At 40.5% G+C, this 15,300-nt stretch overlaps 1 protein-coding gene across 7 annotated transcripts in view; it reads left to right on the forward strand.

Moving 5' to 3' along the window:
* The window catches only part of LOC131975170 (citron Rho-interacting kinase), a 69,362-nt gene that overhangs the window by 45,793 nt on the left and 8,269 nt on the right, over positions 1-15,300 (forward strand). For 3 of the 7 annotated variants that reach the window (XM_059337743.1, XM_059337745.1, XM_059337748.1), the window contains exons 18-33: positions 205-340; positions 437-541; positions 813-953; positions 1,250-1,369; positions 1,858-2,083; positions 2,465-2,623; positions 2,797-2,820; positions 5,810-5,980; positions 6,494-6,674; positions 7,723-7,811; positions 7,927-8,031; positions 8,656-8,825; positions 12,008-12,088; positions 13,637-13,772; positions 14,119-14,258; positions 14,370-14,462. In XM_059337743.1, coding sequence (XP_059193726.1) covers positions 205-340; positions 437-541; positions 813-953; positions 1,250-1,369; positions 1,858-2,083; positions 2,465-2,623; positions 2,797-2,820; positions 5,810-5,980; positions 6,494-6,674; positions 7,723-7,811; positions 7,927-8,031; positions 8,656-8,825; positions 12,008-12,088; positions 13,637-13,772; positions 14,119-14,258; positions 14,370-14,462 — 2,077 coding nt within the window. The remainder of the gene's footprint in view (positions 1-204; positions 341-436; positions 542-812; positions 954-1,249; positions 1,370-1,857; positions 2,084-2,464; positions 2,624-2,796; positions 2,821-5,809; positions 5,981-6,493; positions 6,675-7,722; positions 7,812-7,926; positions 8,032-8,655; positions 8,826-12,007; positions 12,089-13,636; positions 13,773-14,118; positions 14,259-14,369; positions 14,463-15,300) is intronic. The other 4 variants (XM_059337744.1, XM_059337747.1, XM_059337746.1 and 1 more) reach the window with 3 other exon arrangements.

Consider the following 15,300-nt stretch of genomic DNA (forward strand, 5'->3'; position numbering starts at 1 on the left):
AGAATCTATTTTTCTTTTACCCTAAAGTAACCCTTAAAAGAACTGTGCTGTGGTAGTACATGAAACCAAATACATTTTATTTGATTCAAATAAGAATTGTACATCAGTTTTTAAAAAGCCAGTAAAAATATCAAAACTCAAGTGTTCAAGTGTACATAAATACTTAAAATAACTAATGTAAACTTGGTTTGCTGTGTGCTCTAGGCTTCGTTCAGAGCAGCGAAACTCTGAGTCTCGCCAGGCGGTGGAACAGGCAGTTAAGGAGCACAAAGCTGAGATCCTGGCCCTGCAGCAGGCCCTCAAAGACCAGAAACTCAAAGCTGAGAGCCTTGCAGACACTGTAAGCATTTCAACACTGTTGAAATAGTATTTAAATGTAAAGTATATTTCTGGTTAGCAGATGTTGCAGTAAACTTTTCTCACTTTCTGTTGTCAGTTGAATGATCTGGAGAAGAAGCATGCCATGCTGGAGATGAACGCCCACAGTTTGCAGCAAAAGCTTGAGAGTGAGAGGGATCTGAAGCAGAGGCTGCTGGAGGAGGTACTTTCTGTATTTATGCCATCGATCTCTGTTGTTTTCTTTTATGCATTATGTGCAAATTTCAGATGTTTAAATGTATTTGTTTTGCTTATTCCATGCATGTCTTGCATTTATAAATCTGCTGCAAATCAATTGCCAGAATAGAAAAGTCATCGCAAATGTCAAACCATGTTTAGCTGGTGCTATCATTGGTAGCAATCAGTTGTAAGAAGTGCAAGTGGCAAAGTAGCGGCATCCAGATGGTGATGTACCAGCTGTTTTACCTCCACAGCAAGAGAAACTGCAGCAGCAGATGGATGCCCAGAAGACCCACATCTTCCGTCTGACTCAGGGGCTGCAGGATGCTCTGGACCAGACTGACCTGCTCAAGACTGAAAGGACTGACTTGGAATACCAGCTGGAGAACATCCAGGTGCTGCTACACACACATACACATATACCTACTAATGCGTATCCACAGAGAAAACATGTACTCAAGAAGCACGCACATGTAGATCTGCTGGCCTTTGTCATTTGCAGTCTTGTTTCTCCCTCGCTGTTCTGTCACTATGTTTTAACAGTAAGAGACACATCAACACATATGTGCCCCCACACACACTCTGTTGTGCCCTACAGCATACGTCCCCTGTTCTCTCTGTCCCTCTGTCACCCTCTGTGTGAACTGAAGTACTTGAGGAGAAATTCATGGCAGTAGTGATGTTCACTTAGCTCCACCTGCAGGCTGTGTACTCCCATGAGAAGGTGAAAATGGAGGGGACCATCACCCAGCAGACAAAGCTCATAGACTTCCTTCAGGCCCAGGCCCATGGTGGCTCAAAGAAGAAGAAGGTCAGCTGGGATTATGTGTTTAATTGGAGTATCATTTGTCTCTTGCTACGCAGGTCTGAATGATTTTAAAAACCAAGGAAAATGTAATAAACTATTTAGAAGTTTCTTTCTAAAGTTTTAGAAAAAAAGCTTTTGAAGATTTGCATGATGATTTTTAATCCAGTTAAGAAAATTGAGTGTATGTAATATTAATACTTTCTGGATGACAACTAGCTCCACAGAAACAGTTATAGAATGATTGCATGTCTGATATCTGAGATAGCAAAGAGATAAAGTGACAATTAAGTAATTAATTGGATTTTTTTAGAATGTCTTTAAGAAATTTTATCTTGGGAAAGCTTTTGAATGAACAAGTCTGATCATTATTAGATCGTAATGGTTATATTCCGGACATCCTCAAATGAATAGAAACTGAATCAAAGTCAGAAAGTAAGGACCAAAGTAATAGTTTAAAACAGGTGAACAACATTTTGGTTCCTTTGTCTCAGGGCTTGTTTGGGCGTCGTCGAGAAGACCTGTTGGCTGCCATGGCGGCCCAAGCCCAGGCTCAGAGTCAGGGACAAGGACAGGTATCCCCTGTGCCCTCTATCCAGCCAGTCCCCCTGCAGTACAGCGACATGAAGTCAGCTCTGGACAAAGAGCGCACTCGCTGCACTGAGCTGGAGGATGCCCTGCAGAAAATGAGAGCGGAGCTGCGAGCTCTGAGAGAGGAAGGTAAGACTGCTCTTCTGCAGCAGTTTATACACTCTGCTTTAAGGTGCAATGTGTAATACTTGGTCACATGCTCCAAACTAATATTTTTTTAATTCAAATTTAATTCAAAAGACTTTATTGGCGTGAAGGTTTCAAGAACAATGTTGCCAAAGCATCGAAATTAAGTTTATCCAAATATTTTGACAGTGCACAGTAATATGAACAATAACTATTAAGATTGATTTATATTGTATATATATATATATATATATATATATATATATATATATATATATATATATATTCTTTTAACAACAACAAACAGCATACTCAGCATGAAAGTATCATATACGTGATCAAAACATTGATGCAAACTCACTAAATCAACTATTCCAACCCCAGCGCTCCAGTATAAGGATCATGCTAGCTCTGCAAACCCGGCCACAGCGCGGCAGCAGATGATCATGTCTGCCATGGTGAAGTCTCCTGAGCATCAGCAGGGCCCGACCAACCTGGCACCCTCAAACTCAGAACGCAGGAAGGCAACTGCAACACCTGAAGGTGAGTGAAGGGATGATGTTTACTGAAGTGCAGTTCTCTCTGATAGATGAACACTGCAGGTTGATAGATTCAAACTTAACACTGGCCCTTACCTGCACACACATAGAAACACACATGTAAAATCACTCATTTATGAAACGCTTACTATCCTTTTTCTTTCACACACCTTTCAGAGAGAAGGAGGGTCACTTTTGAAAGTAAGTTGTCCAAACTCATGGTTTCTGCAGTTTGGTCTTTATCTCTCTTCTCCTTTTGCCTCATCCACATCCTTGAAAGGCCAGATTTTAAAAGCTCTGCACTTTAAAAAATGTGACATCCCACCAAGCTGGTCAGGTGAAACTGATTTCACGTGAAGCTGAATCTTCATGTACATTTTCACCTTCTCAGTGCACAGCTTTAGAAATCTGAAGCATTTTATCTTGGTTGCTGAAGCTTAGCCAATCTGATTTGCAGAACTCTGCTCTGCTCTTTAACTCACTTAAATCCTACCTGAACTTCATAAACAATCATACACTAATAGAGATGTACCATATGACAAACTCTCCAACGCTGTCTGAACCCACACTGTGAAAACAACTAAAGGTATTATTCAGTCATGTTAATTATTTTTAATTCTGGACGATCCCGATCTTTATCTCATGTCATTATAAACTGATATTAATCAATGTGAGGACATTTGATAATTCTCACATCAACAGAAAGAAGAACTAAAAGTAAAATATAAATAGAACATCAAATATGACATTTTTGAAACTACAGAAAATCCATAAATTATCATTAAAGGTGCTATAGACGGCATTCAGAACATAAATATAGCTGCAAACAACCGTAGCACTGCAAGACACCGCATTTTGGCTCAGGCACCTCCATGTGAGAGGTGAGGTGAGCGTCATGCAGTTGTGGAATGTAAGTAAGTACATTTACTCAAGTACTGTACTTGAGTACAATTTTGAGGTACTTGTACTTTACTTTACTTTACTTTTACATTTCTATGTTATGTAACTTCATACTTCTACTTCACATTTTGAGGCAAATCTTTCTAGGTAAATCTTTTTACTCCACTGCATTTAGCTGCCAGCTTTAGTTACTTTTCAGGTCAAGATTTGAAATAAAAAACATGATCAATTGACAGTGATTAGACTTTCTTTTTTCAAACAGTATATAAAGTAGTTTAAATTAGTCCTATCTCTACAAAATCAAAATTCTGCTTACATAAATGCATCAATAATAATAATCCAGTAATATTGTTAGACTAGAAAATTTCCCCTGGGGAAATTCTGAAAGGGCCACGGGGGCTACTGCCGGTGTGTGTACAGTATGATGATATTCTTCAGAGATTTCAAACTATGCCCTTTAACCTCAAAATGTGTGTGTGTGTGTGTGTGTGTGTGTGTGTGTGTGTGTGTGTGTGTGTGTGTGCACGTGTGTGTTTGAAGCATATGTATGCATGTGTGAGGAGTGTGCGCGCTTACGCGCATGTGTGTGTGTGTGTGTGTGTGTGTATATCTGTAACTGTAATCACATCAAAGATCAAAGGCAATCAGATCAAAGCAATCAACAGAATTAACTGGCACCTGTTCCGGCATAGTGACAGCAGAGGTGGACAGACTGAAATTTCTGGCCTCGAACAAAAAAGCATTTTTGGCAAAACCATAATACCTATTATTGATCCGACTTCACTTTGAGCGTCCTGAGTTCTTCCTGAACGTCTACATATGTTTTTTTTTTAAGAAAAATGAAAAAATAGCTTTGTTAGAGCGATCTACAAAAACTGTTAAATGTCCCTTTTTTCTGAAATCTTCCGGCGTTTTTAATATGGGAGCCAATGAGGCTGTTGGTGCGTGTTGGTGGCGCATCTGTGCGTCCTACGCCCAAACTATAACTCTGACAGCTTTACCAGAGGATTGTGATTGAGAAGACAATTTTCCTACGTTTCTATGTATAAATTATCTCTGTAGAGTGAAATTTGTGGCTTGGAGCGCAGTTTTACATTTTTTTTTTTGGACAATTTCTTCTCTCCCTCTACACTCTGGCGATGATGTCACACACTGTGACACGAACATTCCGTGCAATACACACCCATTATAATCTCAGAATTTCTCCAAAAATGATCATGGTCATTGAACAGGGATTGATAAAAAAATATATGACCTATCGAAACGTGGATTAATACACCGATACACAAGACTTGTGTCTACTGTTTAAAGTTTAAATGGAGTCTCTAGGTGAAATTATGCCGGAGGAGTAGACGTTTAAAAATCTCCAATTATTGTTCTTTTTCGCTAATTTTTTTTCGGCCGTCCCATTCATTTCAATGCAAAATTTTGGGCAGTTTTTCGCGACTCACGTCGTGAAAAATTCGTATTCTGTAGAGAAAAGTAATAGCACACCAATCTCGATCAAACCGCACGTTTTGATATATAATTTGTCCTGCAACTCTTCAAGTTGTAGGACTAGTAGCGGGACGAAATTGCGTCCGGAAGAGGAAGAAGAAAAAATCCACAGCATAACAGTAGTGCTCGGTGCGATTGCCCCGAGGCCCTAAATATATAAAACAATCAGAGTGGGTCCATTCTGCACAATGAGTACTTTTACTTTTGATACTTTAAGTACATTTTGATGCTGGTAATTTTGTAGTTTTACTTAGTCAGTTTTGAATGCAGGACTTTTACTTGTGGTGGAGTAATTCTGCATTGTGGTATTAGTACTTTTACGTAAATAAGGGGTCTGAATATTTCTTCCAGGCTATGAATTTTGTATATAGCACCTTTAACTATATGAGCTGTTTGCTTGAATATGTTATTTCAACTGAAAACATGTTCCAATTACTGTGTCCAAGTTAAAGTTATATATTTGAGACTCATTGTTATAAACAAAATGTTTTATGGAAAATGTTGTGGTATGCAAACAGAACTGGGCACACAGGGCGAAACTTGGTACTGACTGAATAATGCCTTTAAAATGCAACAGTGAGTGGGCACAAGCACAAGGGATTGATCAAATCAATATTCTTTTTCAAGCATCTTTTTCTCCAGAGTTTACTTGCTTATGCATTTTGCTAAACATCTTACCGTTCTTTTGGAAACCTTCTTTTGCTGAACAGAGGTTTTGCAGTGATGAATGTACCTAACACAGTTAAACATACTGGAGCTGCCTGCCCTCACTGTGTTCCCTGACTGTATTCAGAGTTTAGCCGTCGTTTGAAGGACAGTCAGAGAGACAGAGAGAGGGGGAGAGAGAGGGTGGTGCACCACAACACCGCTCACCGCTTCACAGTGGGACTCAACATGAGAGCTGCCAAGTGTACTGTGTGCCTGGATACTGTGCACTTTGGTCGCCAAGCTGCTACCTGTCTCGGTGAGTTACAGATGTGTTCAAAAGGGCAGCCATGAACCAAATGATCAACATTAGTTTTATGTAAACAAAATGAAGATGACATACTAGTTTATATTTTAAATTGTTGCCACAATCTTTAAACATGACATTGAATTTTAGCCTTCCTAATATTTATTTTTTGCTATGTGCTTGTATTCTTTTTTGAATACATTACAACTATAATAAAGATGATACATGGGAGTTTTATTATGACGGGTGAAACCATGGTGATAGCTGATGCTGTTGCCTCTTACTCATTCCCATTGTTCTGACAAACCTTTTTATAACGTTGCATTTTTATGTGTGAGACATTTGAATCTTTTTTATTTTTCCAGATTAAAGAAACCTGGGGAGAAAAAAACTGCTTTATCCATCTAGGAACAGACATACATTGGTTTTGAGATGTTTAAACGACAAGTACTATCCCAGTGGAGGCACAAAACGGGTCTGCTGTGTGTGGCATTGCTCTCAACAACAATGTTATTTTCTCCTCAGAGTGTCACGCTTTGTGCCACCCAAAATGCTCCCCCTGCCTTCCAGCCACATGTGGCATGTCCAGCGACTGCTCCCTACATCTGACTGAGGGTCTGTGTCGGGACAAAGGCACCACTCCAAGCCAACAGCTCAAAGAGGCCAGTGGACACATGCACCTGGAGGGCTGGATGAAACAGCCCAGGTTAGCTATCAACACACTGACACAATAATGTCAATGTATGAGCTTTTCTCTCACTGCTCTGTGCCATTGGATTTTTAAAAAATCTGACTTTTTTGGGCATTTCAGACAACAACAAGTAACATATCAGTCTATAAAATCTCATGGGCCAGAGATGCATCCAGACATTGTGCAGAAGTGCACATGCACATGCATTTTAGCATCATGGTGTGTCTGATTTTAGGGTTTTTAAAAGGTATTTGGAAAATGTTGAATTCAATCATGTCTTTAAGGTTAGGGTTACGTCTGAATTGGAATACACTTCTTAAAAAATGCTTGATTTTCAGTGTAATCATGTAAACCAAAAATCTTTTAATTGTCTCCTGGCATCTCACACTGAGTGAGCTAAGCTGGTTAATAGCTGGATAAGCCCTCTGTTGATCCCTTACTCTGGAAGCATTACATAACCATTGGTTTACATTGATTGCTGCAGGTATATATTCATTCTGTAAAGTTTATCCTTAGCATTTTTATTTATAGTAACATTTTGTGGTGTGTGAATGAATTCCCAGTGGTGGCAGGTGGCACCAGTGTGCCCTGGTAGCCTTGGCCACCAGTATGAATGTGTGTGTGAACGGGTCCATTTACCGTCTTTTTTTTTTTTTTTACCATTTTAGATTTAGTAATGTTAAAGTCTCCGAGAGTCCAGAAATGTTTTGTTTGAGTGCCTTGTAAAGTACTTGAAAAGAGCTTAAATATCACTCACGCCAACACCTTACTAGGACACTTCATGTTGTATATCTGTCATGTCCTTCACACCTATTGTTGAATTTGTCTCGAGCAAAATCCAGTATTTCTTTTTTTTGAGCATGTGTCATCTCCTCCCACTGACCAGGCAGGCTGATGATAATAAACACTCAAGTCCTTGAAGGCACTTTTATTTATGTTCTGTCTGGCAAAGTCCACCCATCTGGTACTTCAACCAGTTTACAAAGGCATTTGTAGAGTTCCCTGCCGTTGGATTCACTTCATCTGTGCTTTCTACTAATGCAGTTGTCTTGTGTGTTTCCAGGAATGGGAAGCGGGGCCAGGGCTGGGAGAGAAAATACATGGTCCTGGATGGGACTAAAGTGTCTATCTACGAGATAGAGCCCAGAGAAGGTTGCTTTCATTTAACTGTGACACAGAACAACATACAGAAACATTTCAGAGCAGATCAGTTTTCACCCAAAAAACAATGCCTCTAGTTACAAGCATGTGTTTTGTTTGTTTTTAGATTCAGTGAAGCCACTGGAAGAGTTTGACCTGTGTCTGTCAGATGGAGAGGTGATTGTTCATGGAGCAGTGGGTGCATCTGAGCTACCCAACACCGCTAAGTCAGGTACAGAATACCAAGTGGGCTGTTCTCTCTGTGTAAGAATAAGTGACGTAGCCTGGTCTTCGCTGATTAGCTGGGACAAAGGCATTTTGGGTGTACGCTGTAGTGACCAAATATGGTTCTTTGCCCAATAAAGGGTTAAGGCCCATAGACTGGAAGAGGCTATAATACATTTTCTTTGGCAACATCTGGCAGTGAGCCATATGTTCCCAATTGTAAAAGGAAGCGAAAAAGGGCTTTTCATTTTCAAAATTGTATGTTGTTGTCATGGCAAGATCATCAAGGACAAAACTGACTGAAGAACAAATAAAAGCTTTAAGGGATTGTGAGCACAGGCGAAAACACGAGTAAACCTTGATCAGTCATTCAACAGATGGAGAGAATTGTGAGACTTGAAAGGATACAAAACAGATTGTGAACTGGCCCTCATCCTTCAAGCCAGGCACGTTGTATGTATTTATTTTTGAAGAAATGTCATGAGGCATGGTACCATTATTATTAGCCAGCTTTTGTCCACAGGGGCCGCAAAAATAGGCACAAAGTAGGAGTTCCTTGTAGTTACTTAAAACTATGAAAATACAATGTAAATACTGAGGGCAAATCTTACTTATGTCTCCTGTGTGTCAGATGTTCCCTACGTCCTGAAGCTGGAGTCCCGTTGTCACGCCCCCTGCTGGCCTGGACAGTCAATTTACTTCATGGCTCCCAGTTTCCCAGACAAACAGCGCTGGGTGGCTGTCATGGAGTCTGTGGTGGCCGGGGGGCGAGCCTCACGGGAGAAGGCCGAGGCCGACGCAGTGAGTATCTCTGGAGCAGGCGAGGGGTGACTGGGGCAATTGGCTCTCTGTGTGCTCCATGTCTGCTGACGTAAATCAAAAAAACGTTACGACCACAGTCACAGATAACTGCCTTGTCTATGATTGTGGTCATAAACTTGCTGTTTTACTGTGTGGGTTATTCTTATGCAGCAGATATTGTATTCTTAAAACATTCATTCTGAGACATAGGTTTTAGGTTTAGAGTTTATTAGATACCCCCAGTTCACTTATATGTGTCGTTAATTGTCCTCTTCTTCTCTCTTCTTCTCTTTCCCTCCTCTCTCACTTTGTCTTTCTCACTGCTGTTTGTTGCTTTTTCATCATGCAACATTGTATGTCCGGTATATGGGCGTGTTTTGTTGATTTGTTCTGTTCTGCCCATTCCATTGGGTTTCATTGCACACATAGGCTGCTGTGTCCAAAAGACAAATGGTTCTGTCTCCTCTGGTCCAGGTAAAAAAAGTTATAGGATGTAGACATAAGACTTACCGACATACACCTGCATATCCTTCACGAGGCACGCAGTAGTGCATGTGTCTGTTATTGTGTCAGTTGGTCATCTCCCCCCTGCTCTCACCTCACCTGCTGTGACCACTCCTCACTCTCACTATCCTTTGCTACACTGTCATGTCCTGTGTCCCACTCTGTGTTCATGTTAAAGTTTTAGTGTTCTGAAAAATATCTTTGATGTCTTGTTTTCTAACCACGGTACACAACTTCTCACCAAGATGTTTGATCATCTTTGGGTTGATCCCGTTCAGCTGTCAGGGATCAGACAGTGGGGTTTTACCTGCTGGTGTACTTGTCTGTGTTTTTACCCTGCTGCCCCTCTGCACACTCTTTAGAGACTGGGACTCAAGTCATGTGACTCTAAGTCATCTGTGAGGAACAAGTCACAAACTGGGCAAAATAAACTTGACTTAAAATGTGTAGTTTGGAGAATCGAAAGTTGGCTTTGGCATGCATCTGAATGAATTTTCTTTTTCATCTTTTTTGACAACTTTTAACATCTGACTGGAATGATTCTAGTGATGTCCAAATGAAGCTTCATGAACCATTAGTTGTATTTGTTGACCCCACTGACGCTCCTGTTTTTTTGTTTTTTTTAAAAGCTCAGGAAAATAAAATCCAATGTGTTTTGCACCATCTAGTCTCATAAAATAAAGAAAAATTGGTTTGTGAAGCTTCATGTGTCCATCACTAATGATTTCCCATGCTGCTAAACTCAGGTTAGTCAAGACTGAAATACTAATGCATTTGAACTATGTATTTTCATGAATTATGTACTTGTAAAGAAATATTTACAAAGGCTATGTCAACTTTTTAGGTTTGCAAGGCAATATGTAGATTTGGATTTCCATCTTAAATGGTTTTCTCATCTATTTGGTAAAGTATGTTTTAAGTTTTAATATCTTGTTAAAAATCATTTTATCTTAAGAATATTTGAAACTTTGTTGATTTTCACCCAACTTTGTGTCATTGCACTGCAGGTAGTATATTATGCAGATAAAAAGTGTTTGGCTTCGTTCCATGTTGCCAGCGCCTGAAGCCTACCACTCATTTGCTGGCAAAAGTCTGCTGCATGATGTGAAACCTTTGCGACAAATGTGCTCCGGGCACAGGCCACATGGAGGGAAGCCAAACACCGTTCATCTGCATAATATACTACCCACACTGCAATGGCACAAAGCTGTTGAAAATCAAAAAAAGAACTTAGTCTGATTAATCATCTCTAGCAGGAGTATGTTGGAACCAAAACAATCCCCTTTCAATGAAAATACCATCAGACACAACTTCAGGGTGATAATGATGATACCAGTGATAATGAGTCAACAAAGTTTCACCAATAGAAACACAATAATGGTTATGACTTTGTACAGTTACAAACTAGTGAACAGAACAAACACTAATAATACTATATATAAGAGGAGGATATATATATATATATATATATATATATATATATATATATATATATATATATATATATATATATCCTCCTCTTTCTAGCTCTTTTATCCCTGCATTTGGCCTGCAGTCCATTGTAATCCGAAACAGAGCAGCAGCTACGTCTTCAGCTATCACTAATTCTAGCTACTGAGCTTGGTTAGCAAGACACAATGTTTCTTCTAAATGAACAGGCGACTCCTTAGAGTATCTTTTTTAAGTGACAAAAAAGTTACAGTTAACTTACAGTTAAACACACCTGTCAATCACAAGGTAGCCCCACCCCATACCCTGCTTTATCATCTATCTTACTGTAAATGGGACCATAGTTAACAAAATGGCCATCATGCTGTATTTTAGAAGACATGAAACTAGTGATTGAGATCATAAACTCATAATGAGAATGTTTACTGAGGTAATAAACTAAGTGAGAAGCAGGTCCATTTTCCCTTTGATTTACATACAAACTGGCTTATTTTTGTACTCGTGGTGGCCGCTGATGGCCTTTAAAAAGAATGCAGGTTAAAGGCACTCTGGCCTTGCCTTCATATTCCAGGCCCAGAGGTAGCTGCTTGGTTAAGGTGAAATTTCAGTCTTGAAGTACTCTGATGGTAAGAGCTGCCCCCCTCCAGCAGCAGCAGCAGTCCGATCCTGGCGGCTCGCCCTCAGCTTCAGCATCGGACACTCTCCAAGAACGGCAAGCCCCCTGATCCAGCCCCGCCCCTCGCCCACCGGACCCCCGCGGCGCCTCGCCACAGGCCCCTCCCCCGCCCCTCCCCCTCCCCCTCCCAGGAGGCCTCACCTGACGGCGGCGGGAAGGTGACCCATGAGCAGTTCAAGGCGGCGCTGCAGATGGTGGTGGACCCCTTCTGCAGAAATTCCGCAGAATGGTGCTCAATCGGTTCAACCTGGGTGTTATTTTGACAGCCCTTGTTTTTATGTGAAAATCAAAAAAAATTGGAAAAATGTATACTGATGAAATGGACATCATAAAATATGTAACAATGCAGTGACTTGACTAACTTTACACTATTGACTGAACATATAATGCTTGAATCTGAAACTACAGACTGACTTGTGACTTGGTCCCAGCTGTTATACTGCACACAGTCCTGTTCCTGTCCAGCCCCCTCTGTTCTGCTCCTCTGCTGTCCCCTCTGAGGTCATGTTGAGGTTGTGACTCTGCTGACCCCTCACCTCTCTCTGCTCTACAGAAGCTGCTAGGAAACTCTCTCCTCAAGCTGGAGGGAGACGATAGGCTGGATATTAACTGCACCCTCCCCCTCACAGATCAGGTACTGACTGGTGAAGATTTTATTGGATCATATTTATACTATGTACTGGCAGTGTGAACATACACCATACGGACAAAAGTATTTGGCCACACCTGTTAATTACTGATTCATGTGTTACCTCTGTAATGAGACGGTTTGGGAAATTCTGTCCCTGCTGGATATTCCATGGTAAACTGTAAGTGATATTATTAGAAAGTGGAAGTGTTATTTGGTTTCATTTTATGTGACCGTTGTTTGTTCTTAAAATTATACAAATTTAAATCTAAGGATGTGTGCAACATGTTTAATGTCGACACTAGGTCGATATACGTAGGTATGTCCCTCTGTTTGTTTTTTTTGTATACACATCAATAAAAATATGAAACACAGAAAGTGGAAGTGTTTAGGAACATAAGCAACTCAGCCATGAAGCGGAAGACCATGTAAAATCACAGAGTGGAGTCAACGGCTGCTAAGGCTCATGGTGCGTAAAAGTCACCAAGAAGCTGATTCCAGCTGAAGAGTTCCAAACTTCCACTGCCATTAATGTGAGCATAAAAACTGTGCGGCGGGAGCTTCATGGAAGAGATTTCTATGGCCGAGCAGCTAAACGCAAGCCTTACATCACCAAGTCCAATGACAAGCACTGGATGGAGTGGTGTAAAGCGCATCATCACTGGACTGGAGCAGTGGAAGCGAGTTCTGTGGAGTGACGAATCACACTTCTCTTTTTGGCAGTCAGATGGTTGAGTCTGGGTTTTGCGGATGACGTTATCTGCCTGACTGCATTGTGCCAACTGTGAGGTTTGTCGTAGGATGGATAATGGTTTGAGGCTTTTTTTCAGGGTGTGGACTATCTCTTATCTCCAATGAAGGGCTGTGTCAATGCTTTGGCATAACAAGACATTTTGGACAATGCTATACTTCCAACTTTGTGGCAACCGTTTGGGGAAGGCCCTTTTCTGTTCCAACATGACTGTGCCCCAATGCACAAAGCAACGTCCATAAAGGCATGGTTTGATGAGTTTGGTGTGGAAGAACTTGAGCCCTGACCTCAACCCCATCAAGCACCTTTGGGATGAACTGGAACGGAGATTGCATGCCAGGCCTTCTCATCTCACATCAGTGTCTGAACTATACATGCTCTACAGAATGAATAGGCACAAATTCACACAGAAACACTCCGAAATCTTATGGAAAGCCTTCCAAGAAGAGTGGAAGCTGTTATTAGCTGCAAAAGAAGGACTAATTCCATATTAAAGTTTATGAATTTGAGTACAAAGTCATTGCAGTCCCTGTTGGTATTATCATTAGGTGTCTGAATACTTCTGTCCATATAGTGTAGAGTGAAAATGTGGGTACTTTTTTCTTAAATAATTAATTTGCTGATTTAATTTCAATCATTTAGAGAACACCTTTATCTACCGTAGCAAATTAAAAATAAAAAAAAATCACAGAACATATGCCCCTTGCTCTCTGCCAAGGTTTGCAGCATGTTGCTCCTGTTTCACCATGTCCAACGATATAATTATAGTTGTGTTTATGATCAAGTTTCTTGCTGTGTTGCAGATAGTTCTGGTGGGCTCTGAAGAGGGTCTGTATGCTCTGAATGTTATCAAGAACTCTCTGACTCACATCCCTGGCCTGGGATCAGTCTTTCAGATCCACATCATCAAAGAGCAGGAGAAACTGCTGATGATTGTTGGTGAGGTGTCTAGTTTTATCATTAACAATAGATTCTAACTGTCTACTGAGCAACAGGATTTGAGTCTAGACTTTTTGTTCATTCAATTCTGTCAGTGAGTGTTGTTCATCAATCAAAAAAACAATATCCCTGCCATAACTTCCTGCCATTAAAAGTAATTGGCATAATTGAGGGTCTAACCATCGTTAAAAACTTTGAAAGGCTGTACTTTGATTCTAATTATCCTGATGAAACCCGTAGATGTGATTCATCTTGTCACACAGGACTGCGTGATGATGAGCGAGTGAATTATTTGCTTTTCGTGGAATGTCAGCAACTGTGTAACATCTGTCTGTGTGCGCTGCAGGGGACGAGAGAGCGTTGTGTCTGGTGGAGATTAAGAGAGTGAAGCAGTCTCTGGCCCAGTCCCACCTGCCCAGCCAGTCTGAACTGGCTCCCTACATCTTCGAGACTGTGAAGGGCTGCCATCTGTTTGCTGCTGGGAGAGTAGGTGGTCTTCTCTGTGAAACTTGAGATAAAGCTTCTTGACTTTAAAGTGCTTTCTTATTTTGTTGGAGTGAAAATGTGATTGTACAAACATTTACACTCTCTCTGCAGATAGATAATGGACCTTGTATATGCGCTGCTATGCCTAACAAGATAACCATTCTGCGCTACAACGACAATCTCAACAAGTACTGCATTCGTAAGGTGAGAATGTTAATTCACAAAACATGTGGTAGAAGAATTTCAAAACAAAACACAGCACATGATGTAAAACAATCCCCTTTTCCTGTAGGTGGTAAGCAATTACATCTTGGAGTCACAGACGGTTGACAGGTGGGGGTTCTTTAGTTGGCAACCCCCTGACTCAATGTTTCATTGATTAGCCCTTTAAGTTTCTGGAGGCTCAGCAGTGGATTCTGGCATCCAAGCAGATATAATGTAGCAAACCATCAAAATCCTTATCTAGGTTTGATTGCTCCCTCCAGATATATACCCAGTAAAGCTGTCCCATTGTTCTGTAACTACACGGTCGCTCATAAAGTTGGAATAAAATATTTTTTTAGTCTTTCCATGAAATGATTGTGTCAATTTGATTTATTCTTGACAGATAAAGTGGATATCTTCTCAAAAGTGTATTAATCAATCACTTCCAAACATATCACAAAGATGATGAAAATGAAAACATAATTGTTAGATGATTGTGTCTGAAAACAAAATTATTCCAACTTTATGGCCGACTGTGTATATAATTTTTACAGTCCTCCCAACATCTATTCAAAAGCCTAATCAGTTCTGCACATCCTCAGTGTAAACATCTTAGGATCAACTGAGCACAAGTCATTAATCCAGTTGTAGGGAGACATTCTCTGTAATGAAGTACAAAGATGCAGACACGGTGCAATATGACGAAGTAATTAGCATAATATTATGTTTGTTTATGAATGACTAACTGAGTGTCTGGTAGACCGTGTGCAATTTTTACTGTCAAGCTGAAGCCGGCACCATGAAGAAGATCAGCATGTACACGGTGCACACCAAGTTT

Source organism: Centropristis striata, chromosome 7 (genome assembly GCF_030273125.1).
Source record: "Centropristis striata isolate RG_2023a ecotype Rhode Island chromosome 7, C.striata_1.0, whole genome shotgun sequence".
Taxonomy (NCBI): domain Eukaryota; kingdom Metazoa; phylum Chordata; class Actinopteri; order Perciformes; family Serranidae; genus Centropristis; species Centropristis striata.